This window comes from Athene noctua, chromosome 7 (genome assembly GCF_965140245.1).
Source record: "Athene noctua chromosome 7, bAthNoc1.hap1.1, whole genome shotgun sequence".
In the NCBI taxonomy this organism is placed as follows: Eukaryota; Metazoa; Chordata; class Aves; order Strigiformes; family Strigidae; genus Athene; species Athene noctua.
The window spans coordinates 8,031,692-8,047,252 of record NC_134043.1 but is presented as its reverse complement, the minus strand read 5'-3'; the positions used below and the strand labels follow the sequence as shown (position 1 = coordinate 8,047,252).

At 40.5% G+C, this 15,561-nt stretch overlaps 2 protein-coding genes across 5 annotated transcripts in view; one reads left to right on the top strand and one right to left on the bottom strand.

Moving 5' to 3' along the window:
• The window catches only part of TMEM163 (transmembrane protein 163), a 104,173-nt gene extending 101,450 nt beyond the window's left edge, over positions 1-2,723 (bottom strand). Inside the window, exon 1 of one of the 2 annotated variants that reach the window (XM_074910358.1) lies at positions 2,301-2,723. In XM_074910358.1, coding sequence (XP_074766459.1) covers positions 2,301-2,454 — 154 coding nt within the window. In that variant the 5' untranslated portion in view covers positions 2,455-2,723. The remainder of the gene's footprint in view (positions 1-2,300) is intronic. The other variant, XM_074910357.1, reaches the window with a different exon arrangement.
• Positions 2,724-2,729: 6 nt separating this feature from the next.
• ACMSD (aminocarboxymuconate semialdehyde decarboxylase) overlaps positions 2,730-15,561 on the top strand; it is a 48,705-nt gene continuing 35,873 nt past the window's right edge. For all 3 annotated transcript variants that reach the window (XM_074910356.1, XM_074910354.1, XM_074910353.1), the window contains exons 1-4: positions 2,730-2,815; positions 3,965-4,036; positions 4,767-4,927; positions 8,072-8,128. The gene's annotated coding sequence lies outside the window, so the exon portion shown is untranslated. The remainder of the gene's footprint in view (positions 2,816-3,964; positions 4,037-4,766; positions 4,928-8,071; positions 8,129-15,561) is intronic.

The following is a 15,561-nucleotide window of genomic DNA, read 5'->3' as shown; positions in this document are numbered from 1 at the left end:
AGGAAATAGGATGAGCTGGCTAAATGCACTGGATTTTTACTTTATCTTTCAGTACCTTCATACATTAACAGATTTTCTTCCCATAAAAAAATCAGAAGGAGAAAAAACCTGCCTAACAGTTGCAGAACACAAGCTTGGCATATTTGTGAAGTGATTCTAGGATATTCTTTACCATATGCTGACTTACCAGAAGTACTTTTCTATTTGGCTAAGGGATCATTTTAAAATGTCAAGTTAGAATTTGTAGAAGAGATAAGGCTAATAGAAAAATTGTTCACCTAAGATGTTAATTTAAGGACCTCATCCACAAAATTATCACTGATTTTGGATCTGGTTCTTAAGGAGCAAATATCTTGTTCCAAAATTTAGGGTTAGGTTTTATTTTTAGCAAACATGGAAGTATCATCTCTATAACTGGATCTGCTATGATTCATTGGAAAGGATCATAAGAAAAAGTACAATCTAAAAGGACAGACTGTAACAATTTCAACGGGGACAACCTGTAAAAAGCATACCAGATTTTCCTCTACAATGACTGGAAATATCCTGGTAGATGGAATCAGTGACTGTAGGAAAGGCTAAAAGAAAGCTATTGCAAGGGCCATAGAAAGAGTGTGAAGGCAGAAAAAAGAATAAAATCAGCAGCTTTAGTCACATCTCCCTCCTAGAAAGAGATAAGGTTACAACAGATACTCTTTTTGGAATTACCCTTAGTGCCAAAAGGGCTACCTTTGATCTTTCGCTCTGTCATACTGGGCACAAATTAAAAATGTCTGTAATCAAACTTCCATGTTTGAACCATAATCAAAATTCGTGATTCCTGTTATTGAAAACAGAACTAAAGCCTCAAACTGCCCTCAGTCACAATGTCTGTCCTCTGTCATTGGTGGTGACAGCGAGGGTACCCCTGGAAAAAGGGCTGTCCCCTGCCCCAACATGACTGAAACATGTCAAGGAAGATGGTGACTGCTCTTCCCCTTCTCTACTTTGTGTCTAGGATTTGTGAGCAGGCAGAGGCGTTTGGAAAGTTGGGGAAAGAACAGACCATACAGGGGTTATGTGTAGGGTGGGAGGACACAAAAGGGACTGAGATGCTGAAGCAAGAAGAGAAAGGTAGAAATGGCAACAGAGAGGCTAAGAAAAGCCTATACATGAAATAAAAAATGGAGACAAACTGTGTGGAAGAGGAGCCTGGAGGCATTGTGGAGGCCAGGGCAATGGGGAGGGTTAAAATGGCAGCTGCCTTTATGGGCAGCAGGTCAGCGAGTGCCTCACACAGCATTAACAGATGCCCGAAATAGGTGTGCTTCGCATTAAAGAGTAACGCGGTTTAGAAGCAGACAGCTTTCCAACCCTGGTCAGATATTTAGGCAAATAATAAAAAACGAGTTACGCAGAAGTGCGTTCTACGGTAGGGGAAGGGGGACCAGGAGCAGGGTAAGCGCCCTGACTCGGCCACCCAGCCTGGGACCACCACAGAAACGCCCCGTTGTACCCCTGCTCGGAAGGCGGCTGCCACAAGCCCCGCCGGCAGGTAACCTCAGCAGCCTCCCTCTCCTCAGCGGCGAGAAAACCTCCGGCAGTGCCTGGCACTGCCGGCCCCCCGGGAGCCGCCGGCCCCGCCGCCACCTGCGCCCCTCGGCCCGGGCTCTCCCCCTCGCCTGTGGAGCGGGAGCGGCGCCATGTGCCGCCGCCGCCCGCTGGCACCCGCTCCCCCATCAGGCAGGCAAGTTTTCGGGCGAGGTGGGAACAGCCACGAATAGAGTTTATAAAAATATTTTGAAGCTGTCGCGGGGTGCTCGCAAGAGAACTAAAAAGGGGAAAAGCTTCGAGGGCGGTGCGGGGAGGCGGCGGGGGGGGAAGGGAACGTTAAGCGAGTGCCAGCGGCGGGCTGAGGGGAGGCGGCCGGGGGCGCGGAGCCGGGGTAGGGCGGGAGCGGGGCCGGGGCCTGCAGGCCCTCACACCGGGGGAGGCCGGGGCTGCGGCCGGGCTCGGGGGAGCGAGGGAAGCGCAAGGGGGTCGGGGGAGACCGGGGCGCTGAGGAGCGCGGCGGCGAGCGGCTGATGCGGGCAGCCGGGAGGGCAAGGAGCCGATGTGGGGCTGGCGATGAGGGGGCGGGAAGGGCCGCTGTGGCGGCGTGAGGAGGAGGGCACGGCCCCGGGGGAGCGAGGCGGGAGGGTGCCGCAGGGACAAGGTGTCGGGGGTGGGTGTTAGGCGCCTCGGGACGGCGGGCAGGTGATGGGGCACGCCACAGAGGAGGAGGGCGGCGGGCGCGGGGTGAGAGACGGGCGGGTGCTCACCTCTGTCCTCCAGCCCCTCGCTGAACTGCCCGCTCTCCCCGATCCGCAGCTGCTCCTGCTGCTGCTCCCGGGGGGGCACCGGCGGGCTGGCCCCGGGGGGCTGCACGATGGCGGGGTCCGGAGTGGTGTCCAGGGGGGCAGCGGACGGCTCCATTTCTTGCGGGGCGGCGGGAAGCAGCTGGCGACTGTGGCAGCGAAGCGAGGAGCGAGCGGAGCATCCAGCCCGGGTGCGAGCCCGGGGGGAGGAGGAGACTCCGGCTCAGAGCATCAGGGAGACGGGGACAGGCAGCAAACAAACTCCTCCGGCTGCTCCCCGCGGCCGCCTCATCACTCACCTCGCCGGCGGCGGAGGCGGGGGGGGCAGGTGGGAGAGCGGTGCCGCCTCCCCGCGCTGCCCTTCCCCTCCCCGCCCCGGGGAGCACCCCGGGCGGCGGCGGGAGCGGCGTCCGGCTCCGCGGCGGGGCGGGGGCGGCAGCGGGAGCCGGGCGGCAGCTCGCCCCCGTGCGGAGCGGCCGGTGAGGGGGCCGGAGGGGCGGCGGGAAGGGCTCTGCTGAGTCGCCCTCGGGCTCCCCGGCCCCGAGAGCCCCCAGGCACCCGCGGGAGGGGCGGCAGGACCTTGGGTTTAAGGTGCGTCCCTGGGGCCGGCCGAGGGCAGCCGCAGACGCGTCAGCCTGCCCTCACCGTGGCGGGCTCTGCCTCCGGCTCTCAGGGGCAAGAGTTGTCCAGTGACCGCCCAAACGCGGAGCCCTTCCGCAGCAGAGCGAGAGGCGAACGCCTCACGCCGCTCCCGAGGGCTGCGGGTGCTGGCCCGGTGGAACAAGTCCCCGTCTGCTTCGCCTCCCCTCGCACAGGTGAAGAGCCAGCACTCCGCTGGGGGATTTCCTCATTCCCCATCCGCCATAGCCCTCCTTCAGGATCAGGGCCGAAACACCACACAAACGCACCTCTCGGACCTCCCAGCACTGACTGGTTACACTGACAGTTGGTTTTACCAATATTACCCTAAAAACTGTCCTAAAACATACAGCAGTCTCATGCTGAAGCATGGGATTAGAGCTGGAGACTTGCTGGCATTCAAGGCCGTTCTTGATTCGCTCACCTTCTGTTCCTAGGGCTGCAGAACATAGGGGAAAAACTAAAACCTTAGGAGAACAGAAATGTAAAAAAAAGATGGAAAATTTTACTGATCTGTGCCAGAGCTGCCTTCTTCTTCTCCACTGCTTTCTAATGACTTCGAAGAGAAGTGCAAATAAACAAAAGCATTTTCTGTGTTAGCACAGTCTCCCAGTTGCATGCTTACTAGCATGCAGATAAATTTTGAAACTGCATTGTGTTTTGAGTCTAGGATAATATCAGAAGACAATTAGACATTGCAGCCCGGGTCCTCAGCTGATACGTATGGATATAATCCACATTTAAATTATATGAAAACCAGATTGCCTTTCTCTTTTAAGAAATTAGCAGATTTGGGGTATATAGAAAAGTCAGCAGAAAATTAATATTTATGCTAGCATAGGGACATGGTTTTATAAATTGACTGAATCTTGCGGATGTCAGCCTTAAAAAAAGTTTTGCAGTAATTTAGTAATAGCGATTTGGTAATGGTTAGTGACACATTACTACCAAAATGTCTTAATTTTTAAAAATGCTTCTTTTCGATGTAGGCTAATCTTCAAAATCTTTTCAGCTGTATTTCAAAGCATTATGTGAAAAAGTAAATACAAGCAAATGTTAAGGTAAGTGACATAACAGACGGTTTTACAAACCGATTGGCATTCTAGCAACCTTGTAGAATGGAGATGGCTGTTGTGTGATGATTGGTGTTTGCTTTTTATCTAATCTTATGATTTCTTTGTGTATAGTCTGCCGTACTGTATTAAATGTTTTTGAAGTCTTCGTGCCTCTCACCTAAATTTCATCTTTACCCTTAGCTATCTTAGCCTGCTTTATGATCCCAGAGCTCTTGGTCTTCTAGTTGGATCAGCATTAATATGACTTTAAGCAATGCTGAATATATTTTTTTTTCCCTTATGTGATGGATACTAAATTACAAATTGCCTTTTTGATGTTAAAAGAGGTTCTGGTGCATAAGCTAACACGAGTTCTTTTGAGGAAAGTGTTGGGTTTTGAGTTTGGACTGAGTTGGGAGGGGTTGAAAACTAGTAACTCCTTAAAACAAATATGGTTATTTTATTTATGGGCTGTTTATTAAGCTTTTTATCTTATAAACTCAGATTATAAGGTATCAGTTTACCTGCGAGATATGAGAGATGATCTGTACGTGCATGCATGTGAGAGATGAATGAAAAGTAGAAAAGACTTACCTTTTGTTACTTGCCATAAATAATACATTTTCATATCTCTCTATGACTTAACATGTGTTTTTAAAGTGAGAATCCTTAAATGAGTAGAACCGGTTTTGTAACCTGGTCAGAAATAAGAGATTGCGACCAAATCACTTTTCAGGGCCTGGGAGGGATACAGAAACCCTTGGTGAGTCAGTTTGTGGAGACACGCTCCCATGCAGAGTGCATCCGGTATAAGTCATGAGGAGTCCCTCGAAATTGTTGCAATGAATAGAACTCTCCCTAATGCAATTATTGCAGGATCCTTCCTCTTCTAGGGAGGTAAGTCCATATCTAATCCATTCCAGTAGGAAATTTCTTATTCCTTGAATATATGAAAAATTAACTAGTGACTTATTGGACACTACCTCCTTTCTGTAAGTGTATCAAAGCTATTTTGGTATTTTTATAACTTCCAGAAATAACCCAAGAGGAAAGTTCCTGGAGATTCCTAACTCCATTTCTTTAAAATGAGGTGAAAGGGGTAGGTTTCCAAATAATTTGGAGAAAAACATGAACTAGGAAAACAAAACACAAGTTTTAAACTTTTAATATGTTCCTTGTTTTTTTTAAGTTGATCTCAGTTGCTGTTCTTATATAAAACTGTGTCTGTCAGGGGCTGCAGCTGTCTCTATTTGTAGAAATGCTGTAGTGTTCAGGCTACAGCAAAGAATATGAGGCTTGCAAAGAGTATTACAGTTTCTTTTAAATGACTGTCTTCAGTGCTTTCAAACATGGCCTCATGAGAAGAGATATACTCTGCATTTAGCAAATGCAAATTCAAAACATTAAGCAGATCCACAATGAAGGGCCTTTCAGATCAGACCATTATTTATATAAGCTAGCTCCTAAGTTAGAAGCAGAAGGATTGCCATATCATAACAACTGGAAGCTGCTTTCCAGCATTGCCTCATATTTCTCATGACACCTCTTTCTCTCAAAGTCTATTTCACTGGATAAAGATGTATGGCTAGGGTTTTACAGACATGGATCCTATTTTCCAGCCCTGTTGGACTTCTTGTGTAGGAAGCCTGTAGACAACAAAGTCAATGAAGAGAAAAAGACCTGACCCTAATAGCTATATTATTTCGTGATTTTATTTCTTGGCCCCTAAAACCTCCCTTAGATGGATATGAATAAGGGGAAGCCAAAATCAATCTGAAAAAAAAAAAAAAGAACCACATCTCTGTGTTCATTCTAAATAGACTGATGCCATTCTGTACCTGCTGCAAGATTAATAAACACTCTCGGAACTTTGTTTCCAGCTGGAATAGCTTGTAATTTCCATAATATTTTGACTTCCAGAGAAAGGTATTCTAAACAGTGTGGAAGTATCTAGCACCACAGCAACCAACAACAATGAACTCTTGTTTTTCTTCATCTGAATTGTCTGTGGTCTGGTTTTGCTGTGGTTTTTCTTTTCTTTCTTTCTTCCCTTCTTCCTCCCTTCTATTGAATAAATGAAAAATATTAGATATGAGATTCTTCCTCCAGACTCACTCTAACTCTAAGCAATGTCAGAGAAAGAACTTCAATTATATTTGCCAAAAATTGGATTAGGTCCATTGTTTATTCTTTTACAAGGTAGGCATTTTCCTGTGGGAATAAGCAATCTCTTACCACTAAATTGGCCAGCTTTCCTAAATTACAGTGCCCTTGTTTCACTGAAACATTATTGCCGTACTACCGTGAGCAACTGTTACAGGATGAGAGAGTAGCATGGTGCAAAAAGGCAGAAAGAATGCAGTGCTGTTGCATCATGTAGAGTCAAAGTAAAACCAGTGGGTGTCAATGGTAAAACAGGTCCTGGTCTGTCGGTGAGATACTGGTCACTATATGATTGCAGAATATTTTTTATTCCTCTTCAGTCTATGTGGAGTTGAAATAAATCAGTTTTCATTGTAAACAAAGTTGGATATGTTCGCGTTACATGTTCATTTGTCATTCTAAAAATGAGAGCAGCCATCTATTCTGGACTTTCTGTTTTTCCTTTTCTTTTTAGTGCTGTTGACTGGAATGTTGTCACCTGAATTAGCAGAACACAGTGGTGTACTCAGAGACTCCTGAGAAGGAAGTTTCCTTGTTTTCGTTGATGTTAACTAGTCAGTGTTCCATATTGACCATTATCTTAAGTGCTACACTTAATTTAAGAGCACTCTTCATATGTGGAAACAGTTGGTCAGTTGGCCAGTGATTATTTTTTAGTATGTTTAAAGGCATAAGAGTAAGCTAATGATTGTCACCATTCACCATTTTATTTGCAGGGTTGCTTTTTGTATGCATTCTATACACATAAGTGTCTTTCTGGTATCAGAATATTTTATTTGTCACTGGCATTGTATTGCAGTATCAGGGAGTGCTAGTGTAAGCCAGGATGATGGTTTATTAGTTTCATGTGTTGACATCTCATGCCTGATACTCAAAAGAAAATGCTCACTTCTTACTTTCATCAGTATGCCTTTTATGGAGTTACAGCAGGAGGTAATGGCATCCCCATGCAGTTTTACAGGAGACAGCTGAAACAAAACCAAGTACCAGTCCAATTCTAAATGGACAGGCAGACATCAGTTCTGTAAAGGCCATCTCTATAGATAATCTTCAGTGTTACTCCTCTAGGACTGAAGTCTGAGACTGATTTATCCTGATATTCCTAAAGGCAACACCTTCGAATAAGTGTTTATGCTGTTTAAATGCTCTGATGGTTTGCACTACAGCTACCATTTTGTGCCTGTGGTGTGGATGAGATGGTAAGATACTTCAGATTGTTCCTTGACATTTAGACACATGTCCTCTGCTGAAATTAATTGATTAAACAAGTGTCTTTAGTGATGGAAACCTCTAGATTCTGTATTTCACAGCCTTTTTTCATGAACCTAATCTTTTCTTTAAATAGTCCCTTGACCATCTTGTGCAATATTGGCTCCCATAGTTTTCTTTTACAAACAAATACAAATTAGGCTACATTTTGTAGGATGTTTTTTAACTTTCTTTTCTTCTTGTTTACTGGTTTACTTGATGACACGTAGGTGGAGGCAGATAGGTATTTTGCTGTTGTTTTGTAGATAACCTGTAGTCCCACAGTGTGTTCAGTGGTCAACAGGATGAGAAATTATACACCAGGTTCTTTTAACTTGGTCTAGATATCTCTTGGCCTAGTATTAGTCATCCTATTAATTTAAAATAAAACAATAATGATGATGTTAATACAACAATGCTACATTAATTTTTAAACTGCAGAGCATGCTTAAATTATTATCCAATGTATGTAGGTCATATACTGTTTTTCTCTTGCACTGGATTCAATAGAGTTTAAATTGAAATCATCTCTCTTCTTGGCATTTTTAGACTGAATATTAACTTGGGTCAAAAATAATCAGAATGTTATTTTGAAAAAAGCATATGATAATTCAGTATCTTTTCCTTCAGGCCATGAAAGAGTGTCTATAATATGATTCCCAGAGAATACGGCATGTGGTGACCTTGGTAAGTAATTGATGACACCTCACGTAAGCACCTACTCTTCCTTTATATGATGTTGTTGGAGCATCATATTTGCAAAAAATGCCAAAGCTAGCAAGAGCCACAAGCATTAATAAATTCCATTGTGATAACAAAGGAAGAATAAAAACACAGAATGCAAAATTTGTCATCCTGAAGTGAGGAGAAGATCTTGAAAAAGATTCTTCACAGTGAGCATTTTCCATCTTGAAACTATTTAAAAACCTGTTTTTAATTTCGGTTAAATTGCTAAGTAAATATGGGGAAGTAAAGATTTACCCACAAAAACTCAACTTACTATTTTGTTCAGAGAAACATTATGCAGCCGTGCAAGACTACAGGCTTCTATTCCAATGTTATTTCTTTATATCACAGAAGACATTTTGTTTCCAGTTTTTATGTAACTGTAAAACTGACTTATTTGACAGTGGCTTTATTTCATTAATTATACTCACAAATATTAAAGATGAATAGAAGGGAAAATTAATTGAATTTTAAAAAGGTAGCAACCTGCTATTTAAATATTAATCTTCCTCTTTTTTTTCTTTTTTTTTTTTCTGCTTCCCCTGCTGCCTTCCCAAGCTCTGTGCAAAGGTCTTGTTTCTTCCAGTGAGACTCTAACCATAGCCTAATAGATGGCATTAGTTAAGCAGCTGAGGTTTAATACATGCATCAAAGAAAACAAAAAAAGAAAGCTAGGAAATTCCTAGGAAGCAAAAGTCAATATAATTTTATGATAAACTTATCCAATGACTTGATGATAATTCCTATCAAAAAGCATCTTAATGACTAGATGCTTCCAATGTATTTGCATAACTTCATGTTTTCTCCCATATCTTTGCAAAAATTATAACCAGTTTTCCATTAAGTTTATATGATTAACCATGAGATGAATGAACTACAAAAATCACAAAACATTCTTTATATTATATACAGATTGGATCACTTTTCCTATTGCTGAGCCAGTGCCCATTTCTCCTGATGCAGCTGTCTACCAAAGCCTTTTCCCACCATGTCAGACCTAAGTTTTGTGAAGAAGGCTGTATACAAAGGTAGATAGACATTTGTTTCCTACTCAGGTTAGACTTTTGCATTTATGAAATATTTATAGTTTATAAATTTAACCTTACACATTAAAAAAAAATTTAAAAGTCATAATCACTGCCTTGAAGGTAAGGCTTTAATGAAAAAAGGGACTAGTCAGAAAATAAATTTAATAGGTTTTATAGCATCCAACTCACATCTATTTTCTCTTCCGGTATTTTAAACTCTAATTTGTGATTTGGTTAATATCTTATTCCTTGGCAATTAGTGTCATCAGCAAAAGAGTAATTTCTTTTTTTTTAATCTTGCTGTATGTTTATCTTTTATCAAAAGACCATGAATAAGTATTAGAGAGAATAACCTTTTCACTAATCTATAGCAATAATGTTTATATTGCTTCTACACTACTGGTAAGTAAGTACTCCACAGCTCACTTTTGCTGCGAGTTGTTTGGTAAACTGTATGATATGTTAATATTTATGTGTTGTTTGGAATAGCTAATCCACATTGTTTAGTGAGTTGGAAAAGAGTATTTTACCCTTATGCCAAGTGAATTGTAACTAGGGTTCTGCACATTCCCACTTGAGTATTTAGCTAGGATGATTATAGAAAGTGTTTGAAAAAAGAATGATAGCCGCAGCCAAAATGAATATTTTACAAAACATATTCTTCATAACCAGGAAACTATACTCATTCCATAGTGTGCCAGTTTGGTGGGGTTTTTTTTACATCTGCTCAAGAAGATATTTGACCCTTTATATAATTTAACTCTTATAGGTTCTGGTGGACATAGTGGAATCTGTTACCCACTTAATGTTTTTAGATTGTTTGGGTTTGCTTCTGCTTTTTTTGCTGGAGGAAATAGAATTATTTTCCTGGCATGCAATTTGGCTTTGAATACTTCATTTTAATGGGAGATGCTGTAGGTAAAATCATTAAATTCTCCAGATACTAGTTTTTGGAAGAGGCAAAAATAATGGGTTAGGCAAAAATAATGTCAACAACATATAGAGCAGTTTTCATAGGTTTCTGCATCCTTTATTCTCATGATATATTCATTGCTTCTTATCCTCTTAGGTAAAAATTTCAGTGGGCAATGGGAAAAAATAGGAGACAGGGACAATCCCTTTTGTAAATTTAAGAGAGTAAATCTTGTATTTCATTGTAGTCTTCTTGTAAGAAGAAATGGGAGCCATTTTTTTTGTGGAATTCAAACCCAGAAGTTTCTACTGTATTACAGCTAAAGCTTTCTCTGTGTGCAGCAGTAGCAAAAGCAACACATCTCTATTTGATGTAGCACGATGAAATACGCTGTGAACATTGACATTTATCTATCCATAGTGAATACTGTCTGATCTGGATTTGTATAAGATGCAGAGGGTAGTTGGTTAATAAGCCTACTAAAACATTTATATTACATTTAGCAGTGATAGAGAGTTGTGCGTGGCTATTAGCATTTACTAATTTTACAATGAAAAAGAGCATCTTTAGGAAACTGAAGAAGCACTTTTCTCTGTAGAATGAAGAGTGTTAAACACACTTCACCTAAGAATGTCTTTTGAAGCAACCAGTAAAATGGAAAATTAAAGGCAATTGATGTTTATGTCAGTGAAATTTTGAACCTCTGCTGCAATAAAATTGTCCTGTAACCAAAAAGGAAGAGGGAGATGTCAGTCATGTAATTTAATCAGATTATGATAAAATTCAATTTCTGCCTCTTTCAGATTTTCTCTAAAGCTGTTGATAGTGCCTAAAAGTAATCAAGGGACAGAAAATCACATAGTAGTGCAGACAGCTTTCTCTGTACCATCAAGACTACACATATTTGCAATATTGGGGTGCAGGGATGCTTCAATAGCCACAGAAGTTTTACTTAATTTTAACATTGTTTTATTAAAAAATGTGTATTTTAAGAGGTTTTATTTTACTGATAAAGTTTATATACTGGGATTTGTTTTATGTTATCCGTTGACTATCACAGTTGTCACTGGACTATACAAATCAGGTGTAGTTGTACTTAGAAATTTAAGCAAACTGAGGCAAGATCTGTAAAAAGAAGTAGTATTTTTTATTAAACCAACTGATGCAGTTCATTTCCAATTAACAAGCTCAGAAAGTGTAGCTAGGTGTACAGTCTTCATGACTTGAGGAAGGATTAATGTGTCCAAAAGTGCCTGCTTTTTTTACCTGTTGGTTTAGTTAAAAAAACTATCTATAGACTTTGTCTTCTCTTTGTGCCAAAGTGCCTTCATTTCATATGTCTGGGTTTTGTCATATTTAGGATCTCCATGTATAATTTGTTAGCAGGAGATGCATCATAAAATTTTCAGGTTGCTTCAACTATGAGTTGTATTTGGGTCAGATAGGATTTTTTTTTGTGTCACAAGGAAAATAATTTCTTTCTGTAAAGTTTGAAATTCTGCAGCGGTCAGAAAAAAAGCAAGAGCACTCAACTTGGATTTTTATTTCAGTTCCCAGAATCACCTCAGTTTCACTTCAGTAAGTTCTACACAAGTAATTCTTTCTTTGAGACTCAACTCATTGCTTACAAAGAAATATTTAATTGCTGTCTTGATAATGCTGTGTACCAGCACTGTACCTTGCCCTGCTGGTTGGTGAATCATAGATTGGGCTGGCAAGCTGAATTTAGTAGGTGGGGCTCCTGAACAGACACTTAAGGGTGGCAGTATGCTGTAAGTACAGGAAATTCAGGAAAAGGCTGTAGGGCAGTCCTGCTCAGGAGTGCATTTACCTGGCGTCCCTGCTCAGCGTATGAGGCTCAACAGTTCTGCCTGGCATTTCAGGCAGATATATGTTCTTCTGTGTTGCTCATGGTGGTTGTTATCAGTCAATGATCTGAACTGCTAGAACTGAAGCAGCTGTTGTCAGAGCTTGGTTATGGGTTTTGGTAGTTCAAGTCTAGAATTGTAGTAGAGCATCTGTGCCTTGTCCACATCCATACCCCATGCCATCCATGTCAGCAGGTGTTCAGATGAAGGTGAGATAAAGATGCAAGGGGGTAAGGTGATGTTGTTTTTAATTAACTGGACTTTTGATAAGTAGGCTAATATTTATAGCACAAACATGTGAGGGAGATAAAGGCCTCGCTGTGTCTGTTCCAGCCAAAATATTCTTACAGGCCCACCACACATTTCATGCACAAGAGGAGCCCAGTTTTCTGCTCTTAGAGCAGTCAGAAGCACTTTTTCCATCAGGCAATACTTGTCAGAGGGTATTAGTGCTTGAGTATAGTTGTTTACTTATGAAATAGATCTGGCCTTTTGCTTCTTGGCTCTTAACTTACACTTCCCCAACTTTGCTTTGCATCAGCACTATCTTGGCTCATTTATTTGAGCTTTGCATGGTGAATGAGAATTGTGACACAAACAGTCAGTTCATGACCATGAGATACTTTTTTTTCCATTATTCTTCTGTAGAAAATCTGGTTTACTTCTTCAATAGAATTGCTTGTTCTTTTTCCCTTTTAAAAACTGAAGAGGAAAAATAAGCAGCATCATAAGAATGGATAGCTGGAGCCAGTGGTCACAAACTTGTGTCTTTAGAGGTTCAGACAGGACATTAGGAAAATATTCTTCACTGTGATGTTAGTGCAGCACCAGAAGAGGTTACTGAGAGAGGTGGTGGAATCTGCCCCCTTGAAGGATTTCTAAATTCAGCTAGCAAAAAAGCCACAGTAAAAAAGCTGACCAGGTATAGTGGTGCTTATAGTCCTTCTCAGAGAAGAGAGTTGAACTAAATGATCTCCGTAGGGTCCTTCAGGTGCACACCTGTATGATTCGACCAATATAAACATTAGGGGGTATGTAACTGTAAGGTTTTACCTAGTAAACGATAAATTAAGTAATATCAAAATAGGCTGACACAAAACGTGCAGAGGCTTAGAGACAGTGCTAATTCAGGCCTAAGAGCGGGTTAATTCACCAATAAATGGCAAGTGCTATGCTCTTATGAAGGATAAAATTCTGATGACTTAGTCCTCTTGGATTATTATTTTCCTGTTGATTTCACAGCTGTTAATGAAGTATATTACTTACCTGATAGAGGTGGACTCTTTAGCCCCTTTATTCTATTCTAAATTTTGTTACAAGCTTGTTTCCTTTACCTTATATAACTGATTTTTAGGCTCTTTTTTCACTGTTTCCTTTTTTTATCCATGGGCATAAAAGAGTGACCTCACAGTTATAAAGATGAAGATCATTAATTCTGAAACTCTTCAAGTTGTTCTGGCTGATGTAGCAGTAAACTTGTTTGTGTTGTCTCCTTTATCTGCTTGAAGTGTGTGTAATTCTCTTGACCAAAAAATTCAATTCTAAATAAAATCTAATTAGGAAAGAAAATTAAGAGCATTCCAAGATCTGTTTCATATCCTACAATCATAAATACAAGTTCACTGAGATTGTTTTGCATATCTTTGAGGATAAAATATGTTTGGAAGATACTCAAATTTTGTGAAGATCTTTAAAAATTAAGTTATAGTTCTTTTGATTTAAATTTAATTCAGTATTAAAACTGTCAAGTGGTTGCAACACTAATTAGATTCATATGGCATGAGATACCTAGACAGACTTGTTGCATCTATACTTGTTGATTTTTCCACTAGATGGCATTATGCATTAACTGCAAGTTAATTTATGAGCATAACTATAATTGCACATGCTAAACATTTAAAAAATAAGAAATCATCTACTGTGCTTGCTCTTACTCTATGCAAGAGTGAAAGAACTGTGGCTTTATCGTAAAATCACTTGACCTACTTCTACCTAACAGTAACCCAATCCATCCTTAATGCATCAAATATGGATTTACTCAAAGCAATAAAGGAAGTCAACCATGGCAACAATATCTGATATTGTCTGCAATGTGTCTTTTAGAATAAAACTCTTCCAACCTTTTCTACATTTAACATTTAAAGAATGACTTCAGTGCTGCAAATTGCTTCCTTTCTGGCTATATGGTTTCAACTGAAGTGATAGAAAATGTCCTAAGTAAAGCTGCAGTGCTGAAGATTGCTTTAAAATGCAGAGCACCATATGAGTATTTTTTTATTTGGTGGCTAATTCAGGATAGATTATCAGAATAATTTATCACTCCAAGTTTAAATATAGATATGCTGTTATTTCTTCCACCCAGATGAAATGAACTATTAGCAATCCCTTACAAAATTATATGGTACTCAAGAGTGAAGTTTCTAGAATTTGAATTCCTGACCAGTGAAGCACCATCTGATCTGGAGCAAAGGTCTAATACCTTCAAAAGAACTGATCAGTGGGATTTTTGCTTTAATCCCAAGATTTGTGGTGACTAAAGAAATCAGCAGTCCCAGCAGCAAGAAAGCAATGGCAAGGATTTGGCATGTGAGGAGGAAAGAAGCAACACTATTGATCTGGGGAGTGAAGAGGAAGGAAATGAAACAGGTGCAGATATCAAAACCAGAGGTGGAGCAAAAGAGGAACCATGGAGGGAGAGTAATGTAGTGACAGGAAGGCACAGATTTTTCATGCCAAGCTTGGTATTTTTTATATGAGTGCTGTTGTGTGTAGGTAGATAGATATTAATTTTAAATCTGTATTCTGGGGGAAAAGACAAGAGATGGTCCTTCGTTTAAAACTTGTCTTCCAGAACTAGAGATAGTATTCACAAAAGAGGGCTCATCAAATTGCTCATCAGATACATGTTATCTAGGATATACTTCCCAGCATTCCATATTGTGAGCTGCCTTTTTTCTTGATTCTTTATGTAGAATGTAAGAGGCTCCAGGCTGGAAAGGGGTAATCTAATATAATAACTGTGAGAAGAGGTGTAGAATACAAGCTGGATGAACCAGTTCCATTAACATGGGCAAATGATGGAAAAGCATCCAAGGCCAAGAAAACATGTAAATATTAGCTGAGTATTGAACAGGTCTTTTAAATTCTCATGGTGGTCAAACACATACTAGAAAAATAGTTAAACTTTTGCTTAAGGTTGTTTCTGAATCAGACTTTTGTGAAGAGGACATACCAATGCCACTTGTAAAAGCTTATCAAAAACATTGCCATAAACTCAGGCTATTAAACTGTTCCTGTTTTCTATTTAAAACTTTATTTTACTTACCCCTGAGCTTTAAAAAACTATAATTTTAATTGTCCTATTCGGCGCATGGTTGTAGATAATGCAATATATGATTTTTTTGACATAGAAGTGTTGATGCTTTGTATTTGCCTATGATGGTCAATAGAATTCAACCCTTCTGTAACACTGATATAAAAAAATGTCACGATATTTGCCTTCTACCATAATGCTATTAAGCTTTTTGGAAGCCTAGATCAGTATAGTGGGCATCAGAAAATTTTGGACAGGCATCTATCTTTTTC